This window comes from Homalodisca vitripennis, chromosome 4 (assembly GCF_021130785.1).
Source record: "Homalodisca vitripennis isolate AUS2020 chromosome 4, UT_GWSS_2.1, whole genome shotgun sequence".
In the NCBI taxonomy this organism is placed as follows: Eukaryota; Metazoa; Arthropoda; class Insecta; order Hemiptera; family Cicadellidae; genus Homalodisca; species Homalodisca vitripennis.
In genome coordinates, this window is record NC_060210.1 from 129039370 (window position 1) to 129067009 (window position 27640).

The 27640-nt window shown below is 33.0% G+C and overlaps 1 protein-coding gene across 1 annotated transcript; it reads right to left on the minus strand.

Moving 5' to 3' along the window:
- Positions 1-1131: 1131 nt before the first annotated feature.
- Positions 1132-17408, minus strand: LOC124360153 (protein arginine methyltransferase NDUFAF7, mitochondrial). The gene is made up of 7 exons (XM_046813512.1): positions 16952-17408; positions 14628-14738; positions 13762-14019; positions 13068-13181; positions 10007-10150; positions 4325-4498; positions 1132-1371 (listed from the first exon to the last, which is right to left on the minus strand). Exons 1-7 carry the CDS (start codon positions 17258-17260, stop codon positions 1204-1206), a joined length of 1278 nt encoding a protein of 425 aa, XP_046669468.1. The 5' UTR covers positions 17261-17408; the 3' UTR covers positions 1132-1203.
- Positions 17409-27640: the final 10232 nt, after the last annotated feature.

Below are 27640 nucleotides of genomic sequence, written 5' to 3' on the forward strand. Positions count from 1 at the left end.
TTCCAGCTTAATCAGAAGAAAGGTTGTTTCAATATTTCACAGTGGCTTTCATCCTAAAGTGCCAAACTAAAAATATGTAATTAGTTAAGGCGTTTACGCTTACACACGCTTTGGGTCTAGTCAATAGTCAATTTGTAATTGTTGGAGAAATGCCAATAAACACCATCTTGATACTTTTTATTGGTCAAGACTGGTTACTGAACTTATCCATCTATGTTCCAATACTGTACCAAATTTAGTCTGGATTTGTTAAAAATTACAACAGTTATCAAGTTCATAATAATTATTTTCACAATTTTGAATATTTTTAAAACTTTATACTATCTGGAATAATCACGAGATTTCAAAAAACATGTAAGAACAAACATTATTGCCACAGACGTGAGTATTCAAATTTTTTTTACTCTACAATTCATAATAAATGAGATATAGTAATAATTCCTTTTTCGAACTTTGAATGGCCGCAATCTTGTAAGTTGTTTATAATTATTTATTTTTTAACTGTCATTTTAGGTATATTTTGGGAAATAACTGAATTTAAAAAAATATTTTGCAGAAATGTAAATGTCCATGAAAAGTTTTGCTGGTCTTGAATGGGTAACGAACCCATCCAAATTATGTGAAATTGTTGGTGTGTCTTGGTACCAACATTAGTATACATCTATTCAAGATACGTGTGCATAGGCAACATGCACATGTTATGCAATAGGCAGTATACATTTTCAGAGTATGGTAGTTTTGGTTTCTGGTGACTGTGATCAGAGACAATTTTAAAAAAATTCACCCAGTTGGCAACGAAGAGGTTAAAAATGAATTCTCTTCATCGTTTTGACATCAGAGACACCTAGACTACAACCAAATATAATCTAAATAAAGTGATGTTATCACTGTTTCATCAGGTGCACAACTGAACTTCATCGCCGACTGATTTGGATTTCTTCAGATGGTTGTTGACTCCAGATTTCAGGAGTTAAATCTGTTACAGCATTAGACAACAGATGTTGCACTAAGTGGAAGGTGAAATGGAAATAAACTCAACACTTGTGTTAAGCAGTTGTTATACAATGATGTATCTAAATGGATACTTGCTAAGTAAGTGGTTAATTGATTATGGAATTAAATGTAAAACACTTTATATTTAATAAATATTTATTACAAATCTTGACTTAAAAATACATTTGAGATAAATGTTTATAATTGGAACTAAACAAAACCAGGAGGAGGTCTCTTTGTTAGATAATCTTTCAGAACTAAAGGATAAAGAGCTAAAAACTTGAAGCACTGGCCCATTTTGTCTTCATCAGTCATCATGTGAAATCCACTTTTTAGAGAATTTCTCTCATCTTCACTTTTACAGCTATTCAGTAACATCTGTAACAAATTATACATTTCCATAAATAAATTTATAAAATTTATAAATAATAATGCTTGTCAACATAATTATAGCAGATGAGAATATTCTAATATTCTCTAAACTGATTAAATAATTCATTTAATTTCATTCAATTATTCTGTTTGGTGAGAACACACACATTTACTAGCTGTTTCCATTTGCTTCACTCATATTTCTCGGCACAGCCAAAACCTTTTTTAAATTTATCCCAAGTATCTGTGAGATAAATGATTCCAATTGGAAGATATTTTACATTTCAGGAGTACCACTCCTATCTGTTGTATTGGTAATGATAGATCAGTTTTTGCTCTTAAAAAATTATAAGAAAATCTTCAACATTGAACTTAATTAAACGCAGTTGTGAGTCTAAAACTGGATAGGAAAACGTGATGAGTGACCAATTAAAATACAGTCATTATGGATGATACTGAAACATTCCTTACGTATTCGTGAAACAGCTCCAAAAAAGGCATATGGTAGCAGCAAAAAGCAGAGAGCAATGATAAAGCAGTGGGTGGTCGGTCACGGCAATTTAAGACTTGCCCAGGAGAGGGTTAAATAAATAAAGAAAACATGCTATATCTGAAAATAACACACATCTACAACTTTGCGAGAAGGTGTTAAAGAAATGTAACACAGACCTAACCAGCTATGAGCTAAAGCACAGAGACATTCAGATCGCTCACATTGGCAATCGAACAGGTGCTGCAAATGGCATGGATTGCTTATGAGGAGTGATCAAAAAGTTCCAGGACTGAATTTTAATACATTTATTCATACTACATACAAGATATCCAGATATAACTCTTTCAAAGTACTTCCCTTGGGAAGCTACACACTTTTCCCACTGGTGTTTTCACTGATCAAAAGGCCCCAGAAAACTCTTCTTTTTGTAATGGTGTTAGCAACTATGTTGTTTTTTCTTTAAATTTTATCCAACTTTTTGAAATCTTTGTCCTTTCAGGGGTCTCTTGAGCTTTGGGAAAAGGAAAATTGGACCGCTCCAGGTGAGATGAGTAGAGGATTTGTGAGATGACAGACATTGTGTTTGTTTCCACAAAACTCGCAGATGACTAATGCAGAGTGAACAGGAGCATTGTCACGATGAAGAACCCAATTTCCACTTTGCCACAACTCAGGTCTCTTTCTTCTCACAGTACTACTACGCAATTTTCTTAGGGTTTCAAGATAAACAAAACTATTAAATGTCTGATCTTGTGGAAGGAATTCATAGCAGACACCTTTACATTCAAAGAAAACCGTAAGCATGAACTTCACATTTGATTTGACTTGACGAGCTTTCTTGGGTTTTGGAGAGCCTTTTGATGCCCATTGTAATGATTGGACTTTTTTCCACATCATAACCAAAACCCCATGTCTTGTCTTCTGTAATGACATGTTTCAAGAAGCTCTCATCGTTATTTGCCATTTCAAGAAGTTCCTCAGAAACCTGAATTCAGCATTGTTTCTGGTATTGAGTCAACAGTTTTTGGAACAAATTTTTGCTGCAGCACAACGCATTTTAAGTTTTTTAATTAAAATTTCTTGAGATGAACCATATGAAATGTTACTTTCTACCATTTCACGGATTGTTGGTCTGATTGTACAAGAGCGTTCACTTTAACAATATTGTCATCATTGATTGATGTAGAAGGCCATCAGAACGAGCATTATTTTCTGTTAATGTTAAACCTCTTGTACCACTAATGATAACATAATCGGCTTAAACATTCTTCATGAAATGCATTTTGTAACATCAAACAAGTTTTTCAGTTCCACACAAACACGTTGCTCTTCTTTCACATTTATTTTTATTAAACAAAAAATAGCCAAAATACATAAAACTAACCTCAAACAAACTGCTTATTTTTGTTTCAGTGACTTTATGACTGATCTGAAACAACAGCTGTGTTACTATTGAGTCAGAGAATACATTGCTGCCAACCTTATCACTATGTGACATTTCATTCTCATACTATATAAAAAGTTCTGGAATCTTTTAATCACCCTTCGTATATTATTCTTTATATCTTGTGTTGGCTGTCGTAGTTTAACTACTGTAACTAATTTAAATAATGACAACAAAGCTGTTTCCAACAAGCATTCATAACTTAAAATCACTGCTATGCTGTACAGTCTGAACCGTTCGAGATTGGATTTGTCCCATTGTATTCTCTTAATCGTGACAATTAATTTGATGTACTACTTAACATACTCTTTTATTTAAAATTGTTTTCTGGCTACTAGTGCGCTGTCCTCTGACATGATAAAAATATATTTGCATAAAAAAGTAGATAATTATGTATAATATTGATGTGTGAAATTTTAATATTTTATATGCAATGGTTCAAAAGATATAAAGCTGTCTAAGATATATTGACTTGGTTGTGTAGCCTACTAGTAATTATTTTTGTAGAACACAATTTTTATACTTATTAATTAAAATTTTTAAGATTGTAAAATTTTAAGATTGTAAAATTTTATTACTGAATCTGTACATGATACTAATAGTCCAAATAACAATTATGTCGTTTACTTTTTTTACAATTTGAAATTACTCACACAATGGTTCTTAAACGTATCAAAACGTGACATTTTTTAAAACTAGTAGATTCCAGCTCCTAAACAAGTAAGTTAAATATAAAATATTACCAAGAATAAAAACATTTTTTTTAAATAGGGTGTCCCAAAAGAAATTTTAAAATTGACTGCCATATTGGAAAAATTTGAAATTCATGTTTTTAACTGGCAATAACATGTAGGTGAAGTCCCCCATTTAAACTTTCTTGTAAATTGAATTGTTTTTGAGATATCAATAGTGACTCATTTAAAATGGACACCATGTATATGAACCATATGTAAATGAAGTGTTGACCACTATCCTGACAAACTTAAAAGGCATATTGATAAGATGTGGTGGCTAGAACTCACCTCAAGCCGTTTCTCCACATGCATGCGCAGAAGAAATTCCCTTTGTGTTACTGGACCATAAGAGACAAGTTTGTCTGATACAGCATCTTTTAAAAATCTAAAATCAACATCTGCTGTCAAGTCGGCGCTGCCTGGTGCAATCAGTGGATCATGGAGCTCATGTTTCTTAAAAGCCTGTAATAGAATGAAGAAGCTGTAGTCATGATTAATGCAGTACATTTGAAAAAAAATAATTTTAGTGAAAAATGAACCTTGTAATTATAATATATATTTTGTTTTAAAGATTTAAATGAAAAATATATGTATTTTAAGAAAATGGCAATAACATTAATATATTTTTTTATTATTTCATTTGGCCCAGCACATTTTGCCACCCATTCAAAACAATTTTTTATAATCCTCCCAACTTTTTGTGACATGTTTAATGACTTTATACACTTTTAAAGTATCACAAGTGAATGCAAAAAGTGTAATCGATCTGCAAATATTAAGCTTTTTAAGGGGAGATGAACACCTATAAATAAAAAAATAATTTTTTAGGTTTTGATTGATTTTGATTATTTGTAATGTGGTGATTAAATTTATATATAACACTTGGATACTTGAAGTTTATTCCCGACTATACAAAATTACAAAGTTATACGTTTGCATTATACCGACACAGAATCAAACTTAAATCAACAAACAACCTTTACTGGTTATAAACTCAACACCTGTTGATCAGTTTCAAACCTAATATCTATATTCAACCAATTTGTGATTTTACTTTTCATATTGGCTAATCTGCTTTGTTTAAATGCTTTATTATCAGCTGCATAATATTAGTGCGTCGGACATCTTCAGAAGCGCATTCGAGGGAGGCTTTGAAGGTTATGGTGGAACATGAAAGGGAAGAAATTGAGTGATGAATTGAAAATTGGTGGGAAAACCTGGAGGCTGACTGATAGTACAATATATTTATTGCAAAATTATTATTGTCTCGTCATTAGATGCAACACTGGTGATTTAGAAAAAAAATAAACAAGCAGTATGGACGACATTCTACCACAAAATTTCAACCAATAACAAAACTAATCTTGAGCTATACAATGTATATTGGTGTAAATATAAACAATTTGAAAAAGTCTGTAAGTGTAAAAATTTACGAGACCAAGCTGTATGTGACATTATAAAGCCAACGTTCAAGGATTTGTCAAAGCCTTGGTATGAAAATGTTTGCATGGTCAAACTCAAAATGTGAACGAGAGTTTTAATTCAGTAACATGGTCCAGAATAACTAAAATCAACTTTGTAGGGGTCTCTACTAGAAAGTGTGACACATTTGATGCTGTTATAACATTTAATAATGGATACATGAGTAGAATTGGAGTGTTCAATGAACTAGGTGTAAAAGTTGGAGGTAACAGTGAATACTTTCTGAAACATCAACAACATGCAAATGAAATTTTTTATCCGAGACTAAGGTGAGATTAACAAGGTCAAGAATTATAAAGAAAACCCTATTGGATTCAGAAAATGAACAAGAAAATGATTATGAAGCTAGCATGTTTTGATTGTTCATAAATATTCTTTTATTTCACCTTTTCCTGAAAACCGTGATTATGTAGATATAGTTCCTCATCTCAGAAATTATACAAGAACACTTTCAAATTTTATCACATAATTAGGATACATTACCATATATCCCGTACCAAAAATATGTTAATTACACTTACAGAAAAAAATTAAAACATTTTTTATGCAATTTTAGTAAACAAAACTTTTTTTTTTAAAAAATTATAAAAAGTTTATTTTGTCTCACATCTTTTTAAAAATTGTACGGAATCTATTTAAGTATGTCTGGAACATGAGATAAAAATTTAATTGCTCTATCTTTAGTTGTCCCTGAGAAAAAGGAACATAAAATGTATAAATTTAACATTTAGATCTTATGGGCGTACATCTCCTCTTAAGTCAAAATGTACCGTTACTTATAACAGTTATATCCCCTCACTTTTTACCCCTCAGATACACTTTTATAAACTCAATGTTAATTATGAAGATTTGAAAGAATAAAAGATCATAGAAATTTCATCATTCATAGTTTGTACCGGCCCTGTATTTCAGTTACACTTATCTAAACCATCTGAATAGTATGGATGTAGATTGCTCAGTGGCAAGCAGACTTTGGCAAAATTAAATCACTCTTTCACAACTTCATAAAAAGTATTCTTTATAACTTAAACATAGGTATATGAATACTATATATAAAGAATAAAAGATCTAATATGTGTTCCCCATGTTCAATGGTTTTAAAAATAGTACCAATTACATTTTTTAGGAACGATGTTTCCTAAATAAACATACAAGTGGCCAGCCATCATGCATCATCAAACAATATTATACATTTCGAACGATATATTGCGATCATATATTACAAACCGTTTAAAAGGCTGTAGTTTACATGATAGTTATATGCATATTTAGGAGTTTTAACATCGTTTTTATATCATAAACTGCACTCTGAAATAAGGTGACATTAGGCCAGACATGTCCATTCTTGCCACTTGAATGATTAAGTTAATGTTTTTTTTAAAATAAATGTATGGTTCTTGTTCACTATTATTTTAATTATATATTTATTTTATATATAATATAAGATAATAATTGAGAAAATAAAAAATGCTTTGCATAATCTTAGTGATTAATTCAAATCTATTGATTTTGATTATATAATCAGGACTAACATTGAGAGAATGTATTTCACATATGAATTACAGTGAATAAAAAGTAATTGAACTGAATTACAGTTTGTATTTCAATTAATTTGTGAGCCTGAATATAAATAAAGATTCCTTATACATAACAATTGGGTTCTATCCTATTGTAAATAATTTAATTATTGTTAATCGTAGTAAGATTCATGAACTCAATTATTACTACTCACTATCTCAAATCATAAAGCTGCAGAATATCATACTACCAACAAAATGTGTAGGGTACTTTCAATAAGTGAAGAAACATAGCTTTTGAACTAAATTGATTTGCTTCAACATGTCTTATATGTATATTATATCAAAGTTGAGCCTAAAACATTCAACTATTAGCCTATTTTAGTTAAGCATTTTTAAGAGTCACTTTTCTTTAATAATACCGTACGAAAAGCATTAGAGACGAACAGAATCATCTACATGGAATTTACACATTTTTTCTAAGGCCTCAGAAAAACATTAGTACGCCATGCCCTTTTTTGTTGTAAGTAGTTTTCTGAACTATAATAACCCATAGTAAGTTATGATAAGTGGACAACATAGACTATGTTGTCAAGAGCCTTCTTCAGAAACACAGTATCTACAATTATTATTAATGAGCAACTCTACTTTTCTTATGTGAGATTTCAGTATTTGAATATTTACCCTGGAAATAGCACATTGAAAGTATAAAATGTTGAGAGAGTAAAAATAAAAATTTCAATAGTGTTTATAACTCTAATAACTAAAGTACAGTGGAGTCCCTCTAATTCGAACTAACTGGGATCAATCCTGTTGTGATTATTTGCATAACAAAAGTATGAGAGCTGATTTTTATGGTGAGTAAGCAAAAGCTTATCACCGTTACTACTAAAGATAGGCTGGACACCATTTTCACAGTCATTCAAGAATCAATGTAGAGTGGGGAGGAAGGAGGTGTCAACAAGATCCTGTATGATAAAGGAGAGTTGATACCACACGCCAACATTGCAGCAGTGCTTGATCTTACACTACAATACCTAGATCAACAGGTTACTGCTACACCTACCGATATCATGTTTATGATGCGATGGTGAAACTATTTGTCATCCAATAGACTCTCTTCACTGCGACAAAAGACAATTACTGAACTCATGTCTTTTAACAATTAATAATTAATTGTACTCAACAATAACATCAGAACTGTATATCCACTTTTTGTTTGATTTCACTTCTTCCTGACTATACTTAACCTATAAGTTTCATTTTTACTGTATTTAAACTTCATTATTCATGTACTGTACTGAACACAATTTGGCCTTATAAAATACTGTACACTTATTTAATGAAAGTTTTTTACGAAGTAATGCATCCATTTTCATTTTTTAAGTTATTAGTTTCTATAACTGTGTATTATCGTTATAAATAAATATAAGAATTTCCTCCTGGACCTGTTCGGATTAACTGGATGCTCGGATGAAATGTGTTCTGATTAAGGGGTCTCCCCTGTAATAGTATCACTGCTATATGAGTAATTGTTTTTTTTTTTTTTCAAGTAGTCAGGCCTAATAACTAAACAAAACTTTTTGAAAATCTGTAAATAAATTTTTGTTTTAAAATGTTATACATGCCAACTATACTACAACAATCTAAAAATACAGGTGGACCTTGTTAATCCAAATATTTGGTTGCCCAAGGCCTTTAGATTATCAAAATGTTCAGATTATTGATAAAATACCAAAAATATCCTGAATTTTACAAAACAAAATTAGACTGGTCACAATACAGTGTTAGAAAACACACTACTGTATGTAAGACTATTCCAACATTTTAAAAACACTTTTTTTGTATTAAAGTTGTAGTATACAGTGGAATTTCAATTATTTGAAACTAAGGTCAATAAAAAATTCCAATTTCCTAGATTCTTAATTATAAAGACATTGAAAGGATTGTAGGATTTCGGACATTTGCCATCGTTATACAGTGTGAGTGGATAAATGGATAAATATGGAACAATGCCATCCATGCTTTTAACTTAATTTATTTCAATGAGCTGCTATTTTGTACTGGATTGAGATAGAAAGCTCTAGTTTCCACCGTTCTTTTATCACAACCTTTCAAATAAGTTGTCACTTAATGGGACTTTATATTTAAAAATATTGAGCCCCTCCCCCTAAAATACCATTTTGGGGAGATAGGCAAAGTTGTAACAGTGATCAAAAAGTTCACTTCTACTTCCTAGTAAGGTGTCCTGAGTTCCATCCCTTCATCTTTATCCATCAAAAACGAAACAGAGTGTATCCATACTTTTAACTTACACTGTATTTTACGAAATAAATAACACTACAGTTTGAAGACTGAAATCAACCCATATTCTTCAGGTGAAAAAAAGACCTTAAGGTATCCAAAAACTAAAAAATGTGACAAGGACTCACTCAAAGTTAAAATACTAAAGCGATACTTCATAAACTGCATGAAGTTTAAATTGGAGAGAATGAACACAAGCGATGTCACTGCATATTAGTCAAGAGCGAAACACATTACACCTGAACTAACGAACTTAGAGTCTTTTTTACCTAAAGAAGAGGGTAGATTTCTTTTTTTAATATATAACGATGGCAGATGTCCGTTATCCTTGCAAATTTTCCATTGTTAATAACAAAACTTTAAACCAGGAAATGAAAACATTATTGCTCTATAGAGGTATGTCAATAGATCGGAAGAAAAGTTCAAATTATCCATTATTTAAAATTTAAAAAATTCAAATGATCTAAGTTTGACTGTATTTTGAATAATTGTTTACCACTGATTTGTGGAAATATACAGTGGATTCAGATTAATGAGGTCACCTGCAATAGATGATAGTAGTATTTAATAAAGATTTGTGCTGCCATAAAATTGATATTAATGTAAGGACTGCCATTGTTTTGAAATAAAATATATGAATTATAAATATGACTTTTCAGAAATTTACCCTAAATGTATCAGTCTTCTCTCCAGAGTGGCCGTAGTCCGCAATCAACGCAATGCCTCCATCTTCTTCCAGACGCTGGGCCAGCTGTTGTGCAATCACTCCTGCTCGTGGACAGATCTCAACATGATCTCGTAATTCTTCTTTCTAAACCAATAAAAAGACGTATAAAGTCTATGACCAAGTCATTGGCAATATCAACTACCATTCTTTATTTTTTCAAGAGCCTAGCTAAATACATAATGGTTATATGTGGAAGTAACAGACAATGGAAAAACTGTAGAAATATGAAAAATATGTACTCTATAGAAACTTAGTAAATAGACTACGAAAGGGTTAGTATGAATCAGAATCAGAATTTTATTGCCGTTACAAATGTGGTATGCATGGCATCGTCATCACATACAAAACAAATTGTATTATAAAAGTAAAATATTCATAACTAGGCTATGTTAGCTTCAATATGATCTATAACTTCATCTAAACTGTATGCTGCTAGATTTACTAAGATATTTTTTAAGCATTTCTTAAACCTAATAAAATCTAGACATTTAATATGATTTGGTAACATGTTATAAATTTTAATACCTATCTCTACAAAACTATTTTTTGGTACACTGGTAGGTACAGTAGTTTACTCTAAGATTAGAACAATTTCTAGTTAAAGTAATTATGTATAGAGCTATTTACTGTTATTGTCTGCAAGTTATTTTTAAACATACAGTAATACATCCAGAACAAATATAGAAGGCACAGTCAACACCTCTAATTGTCTTAAACAAAGGTTTGCAATGGGTTCTATTGTTTACATTACACATTATCCTAATAGCTCTCTTCTGCAATATCAAAAGTCTTTTGGTGTTATGATCATTGCCCCATACAATAACTCCATAGGACAAATGACTCTGGATGTGTGCATAGTATACTGCAGTTAATGTTTCAATATTTACAATTAATCTCAATCTTAACAACACAAAAATGCCTTTTGCTAATTTTTTACAATAAAACTTCTATATATGCCTGTTCCATTTCAGATTCTCTTGGAGGTGAACACCTAGAAACTTTACATTATCATGGTTTGGTTTATGTTGTAAATTAAAATTAATCTCCTGAGTTTTCTCATGGTTTACACATGAGGACGTTCGCCGCACACCAATCATTCACAATATGAGTTAGCGACTAGTAGAGAATCATTTACTACATTAAGATTTTTACAATTCAGTAAGATTGCTAGGTCGTCTGCAAACATGTATGATCTTGTCACATTGTTATTTATGGAGGCTGGCAGGTCATTTACATAAATTTATAAATAATACAGGTCCCAAAATGGATCCTTGTGGAACCCCTGCTGTAACTGCATTGTATTGAGAAGAGCTTCCATTAAAAAGCAACCATTTGATATCTCTCTTTGAGATATGATTTAAAAAAAATTGTAAAGACAGATCATCAAAACCATAATACTTAAGTTTATCTAACAAAATTTCATGATTTACCGTGTCGAAGGCTTTAGACATGTCGAAGAACTTGCCTATGACCCACTTTTTTATCTTCTACACCATGAATACAGTTCTTCATAAATTTTACAATAGCATTTAGTGTTCCTCTCTTAGGCCTAAAACCAAACTGACTATCTGATAACAATAGGTTACTTTCAAAGTACTGAATTACTTGCCTATTTATTATTACCTCAAACACTTTTGAAACAATTGGAATTATCGAGACAGGTCTAAAACTCTTATGTTCTTTCCGTCTGTACCTTTTTTATACTGTGGTATAACCTTTTGCCAGCTTAAGGCACCTTGGAAAATGTACCATTATTAATACAAAGATTCAAGAGATAGGCTAGAGCTTCGGCAATAAAAGGTGCAGCAAGTTTCAACAGCTCAGAATTAAAACCATACACATCCAGACATGAACTATTACTTAACAAATTAATAGCATCATACATCTGTTCAACCTTTACTTCAGTAATACTAAATTCACAGTTAGACACATTACAACTTAACTTACTTAAATAGTATGACATAGACTGGCTAGAAAAAGGCACATTAGCAATGAGATCTTTTACACTATTCACAAAAAAGTTATTGAAATCACAAGCTGTTAGACTACTTCCAAACTTCTGTACTTTTAGACCTATCACTATTACTTATATTTTCATTAATAATAGACCACATAATTTTAGGTTTATTTTTAGCAGATGACACCCTCTCACAATTAAAACGTAGCTTACAACTTCTAACATCGCTTTTATATTTCTTCTTTAATTTCATATAACATTCTTTAAAGTAGGTTATGCCTGTAGACTTATACATGAGCATACATATATAAACATCTTTCCTTAAGTTCTTTGAGGTCTGTATTATACCAAGAGGGAAGTTTACAATTAATCCCTAACAGCTGGTACATACTTAATAGGAAAAAGCAATATTCACAATGTTCATAAATTTATTTAAAAAATAGTCAAAATTTATCATCTATGCTATTTAACTCATACAGAAGCAACCAGTTAATTTTACTAATTAGAGTGACAAAATACAATGAATTGATATAATCAATTGTTCTGACAATTTTAAAATCTTTTTGCTTAGAACTATTTACATTGGTTAGCCTACTATTTACATGGACTGGTAACGTTATCTTTCCTTGGTAACAATTTGCATTTTAGAACAATCGCATGATGGTCTGGACATAACCATAGGCTCCACTGCAGCATTCTCGATTCTGTCAAAATGTACAGTAGTGGCAATGTTGTCAATACATGATCCGCCATCCACAAAATTCGTACTAGGCCTAGTTACATCAGAAATGGTTGTCCAAAGGTTAAAACCTAAAAGTAAATCTAAAAACTTAGCTTTCCTAGAGTCATTGACTAAAATATCAATATTAAAATCGCCACACAGCATAATTGATGCCTTATTCTTATTACTATTCATAAAATTACGCAACAATTGATTACGATAACAAAATAATAATCCTGTACAACAATAATGAACTAAGAAATAATCCTGTACAACAATATAACATCAATAGTAATAGCAACATAACCTACTTATTTACTAACCTTCACAAATACAGTAGAAGCTGGAGTTGGCATTCTTGAAATTACATATCGGAACTGGTTGGGATTATTTTCATCGATATCTATTAGAATTTCTCTCCAGCCATTATCAGTTTTCTGAAAAAAAAAAAAAAATTATAAACAGTATATGTATTGAGGATGTTTTCATTCCAGTTTATTTGTGGTATGATGCAGTTAATTGAAGGAAATAAATAACATGAGTTTGATTAAGTATACAAGACATATTCATAAAGTAAGGATCCATTTCATCCTGGGCCTGCCACTCCACCCTTTGTCATGAACATTTGTTCGTCCATTTTAAAAATCACGCCACCACTGTCTAACCTTCCCGTCACTCATAACACTGTCAGTCCCTAAACTAGGCATAACTCCCGATGAATTTCAGAAGCTGATGATGCTTTGGCACACAAGAATTGAATCACAGAATGCACTTCATAGCTGGCGGGATCGACGATTGTCACGGACATTGTTGCTTGCATGCACGGACAAGCTAACGACTTCTGAAACAAAACAAATGCTACTAAAGCTTCGCAATGAATCAATAGATGTCACTGCAGGAGTAGAACTGTGTTCCAAAGCACTAATATTTAAATGTAAGCAAACAGCCCTTACTTTGTGAATAAGCCTCATATAATGCAGGATTATGACATTTTAAGGAAATTTTACCTTACCTTACCTGGAATTTGTGAATAGGCAAGGCATCAAAAAATTCGTGTGCAACAACACAAGAAAAATGTCTTGGAATGTCTTCCAGTGAACGATACCAGCTAATGGGAATGCCAAATTTGGACATACCACTTCTGTATATTGCACTTGGATTATCTTCAACTTTTGTCTCCGGACAGAGTGTCATAGCTTGTAATCGGCTCAACTCAGAACTGACTTCAATCAAATGACAATTTATTTCCTTGGTGAGATTAAACTTGGAGAACACCTGAAAAAATATATCATCTTTATGTTAAATATAAGTGACAACACATCGAAAATAGTTTTTAGCTTAGTTGAAATCTTAATAGAAATATAATTTCAAATGGAAACAGTATCTAAGAAAAGCAAATACAATTGTCAGTCAAGTTAGAAGGAATGTTTTAAGTGCTTCCTTCAACTTCCTAAAATTTAAAAATAGAGAAGAGCAAGTTTGATATGACCTATTAACAATGGCAAATTCATTAAGATTAATGAGAGGACAGAATTAAGGGTGGGTAAGCTAAACTTTACAAAGGGTAAGCAAAGTAAAGTAAAATCAAAGGTGAAGTTCTATATATATATATATATATATATATATATATATATATATATATATATATGTTTGTTTACCATATTACCAATTTTTAAATGGTAAAAACCTTTCACATAAATTTAAAATAAACATCTAAATATGAATGTCAATTTTGTAAAGTTTGATATGATCAGTTACTAATGACAATACTTTGCTGACTTGCACTGGTTGTACAAAAATTATAATTGATTCAGTTGTAATCTATGACTAGAAACATGGTGATATATCTTTTCCACATTGAAATTATGTAACTGAAAACTTACTCTTAATATGTCAGCTATCATTGTCCCTCTTCCTGGTCCCAATTCTACCAGTTGCATTGGCTTAGGGCTCCCGATTCTGTTCCACTCATTAATAAACCACAAAGCAATCATCTGAAACAAGAAACATTTTCTTTTTACATTTTACGAAAATCAATCTAAAATTAATTTAGATTATTCAATATGTTAAGAGTGAGGAGAATAGTTATAATCGGAGCTGGCAATGGCATCTTTTTTTTAAAAAAAGAATACAAATTGTGATAATAATATCCTGTAAGGTTTCCTCCAAAAGTGACTGCGAGATTCTTATGTTCGTATATGACAGGGTTGTTCAAAGATTCAAAATATGTGAGGGCAGTTAAATTAACCGTTCCTTAAAAATACCAAAACCACAGCATGAATATAAATATGATAAAATGATGTCTTGATCCTTCTCAATTATTCATATCGATAAGTTCAATTTTGTGAAGCTCTACAGCCTCATTGAACATACATCTCTATAGATATTTTCTGAAGAATCTTGATTTTGAGATGATTAATCGATTGCGGATCGTTGACGAGATTTGCTGAAACACTAATTCTGAATAATTGAACATATGAAACCATGAACTACAGTAGTAACCAATTTATTGGTCTAACTAAATTTATGGCAGTAGCCTATTTTGGTCTAACTACAATTGGATATGACCATTTTACTGCCAATCACGGTAAAAACTCAGTTGACTCCTGATTTTCTTTTCTTCAAATATCCTAATCAATTAAATCTAACTAGAGAGAGCTTTAAAAACATCTTAAAGGCCTGGACTTATTGCAAGTTTTTCATTGAGCCTACAATGTTGTTGCAAGAATAGTAGTAGCATATTTCTTTATTATCAATCAGTCAAAAAAAACCTCTACTCACACTGCTTAACTGTAAAAAGTAAAATAATTTATAAAGTGATAATTTTTATATTATTAAATTCCACATGTGTCTGTGAAAAACACGTGTTGGTTTAAATAAAATATATAGCCTATAATTAACTTAATACTTTTAAAGAAAGTGTACAAACGACCATAAATGGCCTACCACTACATGAAATTTTGCCTGTTGTCAGAACAGCTTAGTTAAGCAACACAAACAGTAACTTACAGTACCCTTCAGTGGATCTTCAATAATAATGGGGTCTATTACACAATCGCAGCGTGTTAACTCTAATACTGTTCCTTAGTTATGAAATATATGTGTGTGTGTGTGTGTGTGTGTTTGATTGCGGATTATTTAAGCAGTTAAAATATTAGGAAAGTTATTTATTTCTTTGTAATTGGTTATAGTGTATTTTCAAAGAGAAAAGTTTAAGTTCGTTGTGTAATCGTGTGTTATTTTTAAATCAAGAAAAGCTATTTCTATATGATCGGAAGTTACTACATGATATGTAAGTTCTTAGTACATTCATATGAAGTTATAATTACATTAGTTTTGTTTATTTATTAAACTTATATTTGTTTTATAGATTATTTATTGGTTTGTTGAAAGTTTGATATAATTTGCATGCATTATTTTCCAATTATTTTTATCCACAATGGAAACGAGATTCGCATTATTATTAACCTATTTCTATTGTCCTACTGAAACATTATAAGGTTACAAGTGAATTTTAGAACATTAAAAGTGGAACACTTTTCTTGCAAGATAGTAGGAAGTTATGGTTAGGTGAATTTACAAAATTTGTTTGTTTTTTCAAGTTACGATTCCTATAAAGCAGTAATATCCAAAGGCATTCGTGATCAGCCCATTTTGAATTTGATTTTTTACTGATAGGTACTACCTTGAGGGGTGTTTTTCGTATATCGACATCAGTGCAGGGCAGCACCTAAGGTGCTGTCATAGTCCACGCTGATGACTGGTGGCACTTGTGTCAGGTTGATATGATCTTTTATTCTTAGAATATCTAAATTAACAAAAACGTCTTTTATTTGACTCAACTCCCCTGATTCCAGCATTATTGTTATTTTATGTATTTAAAGATGGTGTAACGGCTGACACCAGCAACAACAGATAGGAGGTTGACTTATGATCATAACAAGACTACATGACGCCTGTAGAACAATGAAATATTAGGCTACTCCTAATGAGAAAAGTAGTTCCACTTGTCATTTCCATTCATTGAAATCTTATATTGTTTTATTCAGAAGGACAATAGTAATAGGTTAATAATGCAAAATACGTATTTTGCCACTTCGCCCATTAAGTGAACAATTACCAAAATTAAATCTTTTAGTGTCAAACATACATATGAAAATGACTTTTATTTAGTATTTTAGATATGTTGATATCAATTGAGACTTACCTCTCCAAAAAGTTGACTTATCTCTGGTGATGTTATAAAATCTCCTTCAGTTCCAAATACATCCCTATGCATGTAATAGCCAGAGACAGGGTTGGTCAAAACAATCTTCATATAATCTGCAACTGTTATTGGCCCTGAAGTTCTGATTTTATCAATTAAAAATTTTGAAACTTGACTACTATTCAATTCAGAACCTACGTTTTCACATTTTGAAACCCTACAAAAACATCTTGATGAGCGGTTGAAACTACGTTCTTGGAGATTCCACAACTTAAAACTAAAACTTAACAATTTTCGTGGCAATCCCATTCTAATGATAACGGAAAATGTATTGTAGCATAGCCTACATTACTATTATCAAAAATTACACTGACAACATAACATTTAGCCTAGTTAAGGTTATAACAGCAGACGACTGTTAGTACACTTATCACTAATCAGTATTCACTATTCAGTAGCCCGGTCCTTGCTCAACAACATTCAACAGATGATCAAGACAACCTTTTTTCTGTTATACTAAACGGCTGGCTTTGATACTATTTATAAAAAGTATTTCATCAGACGCCGTTAAAATAAACTTAAAATGTTCTAAACGAATTTAACATAGGCCTTTTAATGTCCGATAAAAATGAGTTTATTTACTTAAATACTTCAGTACCAATTTTACTCGGCAAATATATTAGAATACTTCTAAACTGCTGATTATAACCTTTCTTAGCTATTCGAAACTCCGTTTCCTAGCATAGCTAGGACATTCTTATAATACAAGTTCTATAGTTTCTTCTTTATTCATTGTACAATTTAAACAGAGTTGTGTCATTTACATCTCTCGATTTTATACAAATATGTATTTACATTCGCATGTCCCATTCTCATTCTACTCACATTATCTCCCATCTACTTAAATTTCAAGTTTAAAACTCTCGTAAAATGATTTTGAATGTATCTAAACTATCTTGCCTTTGGCAATTGTTGTAGTTAGTCTTTCACTGGAAACTTTTTCTCGTGTGTTTTGAAGTTGTCAATTGGTGCAATCAGATCTTGTGCTTGTATTATAATAGAAATTGGTGCTAACTTGACTAATTTGTACTGCCTTATTGTTTTTTTTATTTCAACGTGGTATCCCTTAGAATTGTATATAAAGTTGATGCCATTTCTTTATAAACCTTTACTATACGTATTCATAGCATTGATTGTTGATTGAGAATCAGAACAAATTAGTATACTCTCATTTTTTAGGGTTAAAACTAATTTCACCATAAAATGTATGACATGTATATCTGCTGTTGTTTCCAAAAACATATTAACGTAAGCTATTGCTGGCTTATAGTGTTATTGTAGCGCTATTTAGTTGTACTTCCTATATTACATATTTTCGCAACCCAGTTACTTCTTACAGGTTAGTATAAGTTACATCTGATGTTCTTGGAACTAACTTCTTGGCGGATTGATAACCTAATTGGCACGCGTATTAATTATTTCTCTCGGGAACTTTGTAGCTATCGAACCTCGCTATCGAAGCTACATCTCGCGCGTCTTGTCCGTAAGTAAAAATTTATAGTTTCGTATCATAAGTTAACCCTTTCAGACATCTAATTTGATGTAATGTAGAGTTAAATTATAACTTGTAAAGTAACTTACCTTGAATGTGTTTTAATTGCCAGATCAACTTGGATAATATTTGTGGCGATGTCCTTCTGACGAGACCACGTTGTCGTGATTATAAGTTGTCTCGATAAATGGTTAATACCGTCGCGATTTTGTTTTAGGCGAGTTGAGTTCGTTCTTCGAGCTCACTTCTTGAGTACAAGCCCAATTACTTCATGTTTTAGACTTCCTGTCTACGAATCTTCCCCTTTTCCGACTACAGCTGCATTGTCGAGCCAAGAATGCTGATAGCCGCGTTTGTGAGACAAGTTCATCGTAAAGGGAAGTTATTTTTAAAGTTTTAATAATTATTAATTTTGAAGGTACAATCAATAGAACATTGGAATATTTAGGCCCGTCCCATGGCATCATATTTTAGTTCATTCATACTCAATTTGGCAGCAACGTGGCAATACTTTATTTTATTTTATCGACTAGAAGTGGTGCTTTATGTTTATTAGCCAATATTAAACATATACGTAAACTTCGAATTTCGAGTATTCATTACTACGATTTCAGCGGTATCCAACTCCATGTGTATTGTCCATTCGGTACATTATCATTTTGCTTATGTTCGCCTCATCCACGTCAATCCTAAGAACAAAATCTGGATTATTCATTGTCAGTGGTAAATGAGGATTCCAGTGATTTGGTAAAGTTCGTGTTTAATAAATGTAATGGGGGTTGAAAACTTAAATCTGTTGTAACTTAATGCATTTATACAAAGTTGGATTTTATTTTTCTGCTATTTATTTGACATCCCTATAGGTTATGATAGGTTATTTTATGATAATATGGGTGTTCGTAATCATATGCTATCTTGTGTATTATTTTAAATTACTCAAAAATATAGAGAGCTACTAACATGAAAAGTGGTATTCTTCTTCTTCTAAGGGGTGGCCTATTGACACGCACTTCAGCCTCAAGGGCCTTTAGAGCACCCGGAAGTGTACCATAAGGCCAACCAGAGTACGGTTTCGGTAGTTCTACAAACCGAAGAAAATAACTGATCAGATCCTCCTGGAGAAATTCATCAGTCTTGTCCAGACTACCAAACATCTTGTAGCGCTCCCTTCTGTTGTAGGACAGTCAAAGAGCAGGTGTTCAGAAGTCTCCTCCTGTTCGTAACATGTTCTACAGAGCGGATCCTCCCTGAGAATGCCAACTCTATGAAGATGCTTCCTCAGGTGACCATGTCTCGTAATCAGACCCGCAACCCGAGAAGACTCCTACTTAAGGAGAGAAGTTCAGATGACACTCGAGGAAAAACGATTGTAGGACTATTCTATTCAATCTCAGAACCGGATGCAGGCTCCACCTTCTCTCATGTTCAGCGTGAACCCACTTCGAGACAGCCCTAATGGATTTACACCTAAAAATACCACAGAACGGTTGAGGTCCTGCCATGTTAGACGCTGAGCACAAGCAGGCCAGGACATAAGTTCTTTTGTTCTCAGACATCCCTCATAAGAGTTCAACGCCTTTAATGCTGCCTGGCTATCTATGAAAATCGTGCACTTGTCTGTGGTACTCGTCTTACTACTATATAGGAAACGAATATTCTCACGAGCACATTTCATTATGGCTGTAGGATAAGGGCCAGTAGGGACCACCAGCTCCCTACATGGTCTCACTTTCACAATTCCAGCGCCTATGCCACTTTTTGTTTCAGAGCTATCCGAAAACTATTCTAGCTCCGCTGGAACCATTTCCTCCCTCCGACCAGGCATTCCTCCTGGCCATAGCCCGAACGAGAACGTCCAGGGGAGCGAGGTTGAGAAAACAGTCTAGAGACCCAGTGATAACACGGCAAGCGATCCTTTGGATGCTAGTCAGACTCTGTCAAGTGTTATTGCTTCTAAAACATCCAATTTATCCGTTGATAAAAAAAATCAGATCACTGAGACTGTAAATACCAACCCGCAACTCTGTAAAATCAGAGAAAAACGTAATGGGGGGGGCTCCAGCACTTCTCCCAAACATTTTAAGAGACAAACATTAGAATCGCCCCCAGTAATTTGTTTCAAACAAGGGCACATCCATGTATTCTTAAACCCCAACAATTTACACGAGGCTTCAAAGTCTGAATGGAAACTATTTTTATTGAGGGCCCATTTTCTAAATTGGCATACAATTGAAGTGTTTCCTAGAAAACTGTTTGACAATGGATTCAGATGATCCACATAAATAAACAAGTGCACTTGTATTTTTACATTTTGGGTTGTCTCGTGTGTCTTAAAGGCCTTTAAAAAGTACTGCATTTGTCTGTTGTGCCATCTACATGTTGTCTGTCGTCACTCGTCACTGCATATTAGACTTAAGTGAGTATTTATGTAGACGACACCTTTTGGAGCTGTTCCTAAGTGGAAAGTAGAACAGTCTATGAACTTATAGTTTATCTGAAACTATTTATTTTGTCTAGAGAACCGTTCATGAAGTTTTTCAGACCTTGGCTAACCCAAGCTCTCAAAATGCACGTGCACCCACAGTCCTAAAATGGCCGGAATGCTCTTTGGATCATCGACTGAGTTCACAATGTGCTTATCCAGTTTTGTTGATGTTGATTTAATTCAGTTTATTGTATTATATAAATGTAATCGAAATATTCAAATGAAAAGACTTGGCCCTGAAACAATGTACTCAGGCTGTATTAAATAAGAAATCTAATATTTAAGCTTATAAGTCTCTAGAACATTTAACACGTTAATATATAACATCTTTCCCTTGTTTAGACTTATTATCAGGGAGGTTATATTTTATAAAATTATTTCTGTACACTTTGGTATACTAATTGATAATTCACTGTAAGCAGTAAGGTTGTGGGGGCCGGCTATGGGTGGGAGTATGCAATGGCCTTGACTCTGTATGATTATATAGTATTCGTATAATCAAGGGTATTGATTAAAGATATATAATTCTTCAGGGTCACGGTTCTCCAGTTACAGTTATAAGTGGACATTATTTGTCATGCTTTGCAGTTGTTAATTTAAATACAATTTTCTGAAAACTAAATTAACTATCATTATTAGATATAAGATTGCAATAATGCAACACTTATTGGCTATTTTGTTTCTGATTGAACTCTCTCGTCAAGGGTAGGGAAGTGGGCCCTCACCCAATAGCAAGTGAGAGTGTCTCGTCTAACTCAAATCGTGTGGCAGTGGTCACCGCAAAATGCGCCATTATCAGTCTATCAACGAGCAAATCGTTACGAGGAAACGAGACTCTGCCAGATTACGAGTCCTTCGGTAATCCAACGGCGCAAGAAAGCCCTCGTCCCTGCCAAACTCTCACGCGCTTTCGCCGCGCCGCGCCGCGTGCTTCGCATTCGACAACGATTTGGTTTCACTTGTGAACGGCACTTCTGAACTCAAATGCTGTGAAACATTATTTGATAATTGAGTATTTTTAACGGTTCTCTAGTCGTAAAGCGTTATCTTTGTTTGAATTATGCATAACAACGGTTCTAGGTTCTTCTAACTCTTATGCTATTCCAATAAACTATTATAATTTTGTATTTTACTTTAAATATCAAGAAATATTCTGTAATTTACATTATGATTCGTAGAGGATTGTTTCACTGGTTTTTATTAATTCTTTACCATTATTGGTTGGTTTTCACAGATCCTAGTGCAGTACATCAGTTTAGTACAGTAAAATGACGAAACCAACGAAATAAAATACGCGGAGAGAACACAAAATAATAGTAGCAGCAATTTTGTTACATATTTTGTAACTTACAATCAACAGGATTTGTTTCATGTCCATGAAATATTTATATTTTCTTCACATTTGTTTAAGCATATGCTCATGTAGTATAGGCTACATCTCACTCCACCAATGGTTTGAACATCTGGTCTGTGTTTCAATTCAGTTTACTCTTTTTATTCGCGAACAATTTCTGGATTTGTTGTGGAAGATGTAAACGTTCATCTTTGGGCACACCTATAATTATCTTGATTGAGTGCACTAGGACGACAGTGATAGGACGGCTCGCTACATTTAACATTGATAGCCCTCTCTGTGGTAGGTGAGTCCTTTGACAAGCACGGTTTGATGTGGCTTGATCATTGTGGATTATGAAGTACAGTCCGTTATTACTTTTTGGCTCACCGACCTATACCATTTAACCATGTCTATCACGTTACTTCCTTCTCGTAGCCACTCATCTCTTCAAATCCAAGATAAGAAACCACTACGTTTTGGACGCTAGAGAATCGGTAGCAGTTTTACAGTATCATAGCTCAGCCGTTCTGTTTACTGCTGGTTCCATCATGTAACCGATAATATTCTCTATTGCTTAAACTCCACAGGGGTTGCTGTTTGAGTTGAAATTGCGGTGGCAGTGGGTAGTGGTAACCTTCTTGAAACTAAACAAAGGTACGTTCTGGTCTTTCGGGGTTTAGTCAATATTCTTCTGATTATTCCTAGTCGGAGGCACAGCAGGCAGGTAGATAAACTCTTACCCTACCTCAAGGTTATGGAAGCTATGAGTTGGCTGAAATCTAATTGGGGTTTATGGAGTAATTGTGGTCAACTACTATTCCTGTTTGTTAATTTGTTTCTCATTATACTGTATGTTGTGATTTTAAAGGAATAAATTTCATTATTTCAGTATGATGTAGTCGCCATGTCCTCAAGAGACCGGTAAGGGCGTTCGTTGAGTTCGTTGATAGTGATCCTTTAATCCACTTACTGAATACACAGAACTTTGGTCTTGCAGAAGAATAGTTTTTTTTATTCCGATGAAACAAGACGGTGAGACCGCTTATAGCCCATCAATAGGAAATTGAACTTCTTATTTGGTGTTTAATAGATATTATGTTATTACATTCACTTCTAGAGAAACAACCATGTTTTCATCAATGAAAAACCTGCTACAACATAAATATGTTTATTTCTACTCTGTTTCGGAAAATAGTTATATTTATGATCGTTTTATCAGCGTTTGCCACGAACAGCGCACTGCAAACTAGCGTACTTGTAATAGTTTCAGTTATAGCTAGAAAACGTTTTCGTTTAGAAAAGTCAGTTAATAGCTACATTATTTTCTGATTTAAAAAAGAGAATCGCCAATTTTCCGTTCCTAATATGTTGTCTGTGGTTTAATCTCTGAAAACTAGCGTTGCTACGTGTCCAATCAGATCTGCTTAGTTTATTCAACTGTCGCAAAATGTAATTCAGATGAACAAATATGTTTCACTACTTTCCATAGATCTACTTACATGTACATGAAAATTTTATATTAGGCATACGCTCAAGTAAAATCTCTATTCCTTCGAAAGACAATCATTAATAACCCTGAATCCGATCTCAAAACCAGTATCATTATATAGGTACATCAGACCTCAAGTATGCGATATGATTGTGTTTTTTTTTTTTTTTTTTTTTTTTTTTTTTTTTTTTTTTTTTTTTTTTTTTTTTTTTTTTTGAGAACTTAAGATAGATGAAAGTATATTTTCCCTAAGTTAGTTTATATAATTAAAAATATTTTAGAATAATAAGATAGACAACTAGTTGTACATCATAAACAAAATGTGATTAAGACCGTGTTGTTCTACGATTTGAGGTACACAGAATATTTATGAACAAAGTTTCGATTACCGGGTTGTTAATGTTTTTTTATAAACATGTACGATTTCAGAAAATCGTGTTCAAGTCTGGTTACACATTGAAGAGGCCAATACTCATGCAAATGTTACTTTCGATAAATAAGTATATCGCGAGCCAGGCTTCGGGTCAGCGTGGGAGGCTTCGCTTTCGCCCCACAGCGAACATCCTGGGGTGCTAAGCCTTCAGCCCATTAAACTTCGTGGTGTCTAATTTTTAATAAATGAATACGTATAAGGACACATCCCTAGATTTTCAATAAATACATTTATTGTAACATTTTCCTGTACATCAGTACATAGTATGTACACAGGTAGACCCAAACCGAGTTCACTTGTGTCTGCAAACCCACGCAAAAAAAAAAAAAACAAAAATTGCATTATCCAGCGACAACTAAATATTTTCGTGTGACAGAAGATATTCTATCTGTTGGGCACTATAACTAGGTATATGAACACAATCGTATGGATATATTCGACTATCCATTAAGTAACGTAGTATATTGCATATTTTATAGTTGTTTTAAACTAGTTCCAAATTTAAAGATGCCAAGTCTTCGCAAAGCTAGTTTAAATTATTGTTAAATTATTGAAAGACAGATAAGAATGTTAGTACACATTTTTGAACTATCATACGTTTTAATTCATTTCCATCTATGTCATTGTTTCATCAGTGATCCCAAACCACATAGCACGTAAAACGTATTTTGCCGTTTAACTTGCTATGAAGATTATATTGCAGGCTAAAAATAAAAAAAGGTTTGATGTATAAAATCGACGAAATAAAAATGCTAAGTTCATAAAAGATTTTTATGAAGCTATTAGAAAATGCCATATGATTAGCCTTCACAATATACTCTGTTAATTATTTTGTTTATTTTGTGTTTTTATCGTTGCCAACATGATTATCTGTAAGACAAATGTAACTTGTTGTTTTCATAACATGTTGTTCATATTAAGGAGGGTGGTTTTGAACTCACGTTAAACGTGTAATCCTCAACATGTGATCCTCAACCGTACAAAATCTTAAATATGTTATTCTGTCATATACATGTTGAAGTCTATCACACGCGAAATTAATTTTGTATTTTCAGTAAAAAGTTTTAATTATTGTCAGACAAATATACATACATATTCTGTTATGACAAAAGTCTTACCCTGTGTGTGTGTGTGTGTGTGTGTGTGTATATATATATATATATATATATATATATATATGTCTTGTTTGTTATATAATATAATATATAATAGAATGAGCCAATCAATGATGAAAATAGTAACTGAATGAAATTGGTAGTTATAATCTAAATGATGGACTGCTGACGATGGAGGACGAACCCAGACGATTGGATATTCTCTTCTTTAGTTAATTACAGAATAAAATAACTAATATAGTAACAAAAATTACGAAGTGAAGGTACCTGGACTTGGTAAAACTGTGTTTTGAAATGTGCAACATGATCTCTTCCTCGTGTGGGTAACTCACCTAACGCATGGATTACAAACTAGGTTAATGTGAACAAATCATACCAATGCGACACGCAGAACTAAGAACTCGCACCATGCAATAGACATATACCGTGCCTACTTTATGCACATTAAAAATTCACTAATTATTACAAACTGAACACAAGAGCAGGCGTTACAATATGTGAGCTCGCAGCACTCAATCATTGACAATTAATGCCTAGTGATGGCAAGGGCGTATGTATTCATAATAATAGCGAAAATAAAGTACCTTTTATTGACAACGAAAAGTTCGTAGCAACGTTCTTTACTGACTTCCTTTCTGTTCATATTCCCTGCATGTGTACCTCGTCTCACCGTCTCGTTCCGTGTGTTTCAAAGCCAAATTTCACTTTCCACTGTCACTTTCAGAACAGCGCTGCAAGCATGTCAACTACCTGGAGTACACTGTGCAGGGAAATCGATGGATTGGCAACGCACAATTGTAAGTGACCTTTGCGAATGATAACTGATTGACATAACCTTGTTGTTTGTTACAGTGGCTAAGGATAATTTACTAGTGGACACCCCTCATTTCTTACGGCACCAGCAAAGCACAGATCACGTCGCAACCATATTAATTTTGCAATGCATGGTTATTTGTACTTCTACTAGAAACCTGTTTGTACAAAGCCTTATAATTTTCTACTAGCATCTGCTTTAAGTGAGCTATTAATTTTCTATTAGAAATAGAAAACTAGAACAATTCATAAAGAGATCGTAATTTTCTGTAAAGGAGGATCTTTTGTAAGTTGTTTGGAAGAACTTGTACGAAGATCATTCTGGAAGTTTTTTTGCGCCTGACAGTGCATGCGGCAGTAATAATATCATTTTTATCTTATTGTCAGAGCGCCTATCAGTACTTGACAGCAGTTTTTGTTCATCGGTGTTCTCTTGTCATCTCTTTGGAAATAACAAGTTCATGAAGTTATGGAGTTATCAATAAAGCATTTTCGTGTTATGAATTTCTATGATTTTAAAAGTCGGGTTTTCTTAAAATTGCCTTGGGTTTGAAGCTCCATCTCGTTTCTTAGTGGTATTTACAATTTTTACGAGGCTTTAATTCACTTCAAGACAACAAAAGTTCAGGAAGGCCGCATTCCGCTGTCACTCAAGAAAACGTTGATCAGGTACGCGCTGTGGTTCAAGAGTACAGATACTACTCCACTTGTTAAAAATTCTATGAGGATTAGATCCGCAGCAGTGCGAATAATATTGTGTGATTTTTTAAAGTAAGAAAACCTTTCTCAATGAGTAGTTCTGGATGTGACATATTTGACATCGAAGAAACATGTGCACGGTCGTCGCTCTTCTTCGGAAGCCAAACGAAGAAGAGAATCGAGGAAAGATCCGTGATTATTTTGACTCCATTTCAAAAATAGAATGGCTGGATGCTTTCAACAAATGTAAAATCCAACTTCAAAAGTGCATTGACGTTGGAAGGATTACTCTGATCACACCCTACGTTCTGTAACTCTAGTACAAAAACTCTTCCTATATATGAAAACTTTTAGAGTTATCCTCGTACTAAATGACTTACTAATGTTACCCAAAGCACCGAGTCCACCACAGACAACCCTTTTAGTAGTCAAAACATGTTAGATCATTAGAATTATTCATAGCTCCATTCCAACTTGCTGAATCTAGACTTGCGTTCTTCATTAGGCCCTATTGTTGTCTTGTTACTATACATTTTATACTGAAAATATTTAAAGCAATCGTGAAAGAAGTTGGTACCTGTTATTGAATAATCTCGATCACCAACCTCCTTCGTGATAGGACAAAATATTCCTCAAGATATAAAACTGCAAGAAACATTAAAAACTTCTAAATTAGAAAGTAGTACACTATGTGTGTTCCACCAACATAGTTAGAAATTCCAACAACGCTGACCCAATCAACTGTTTATTTTTTATACAAACATGTT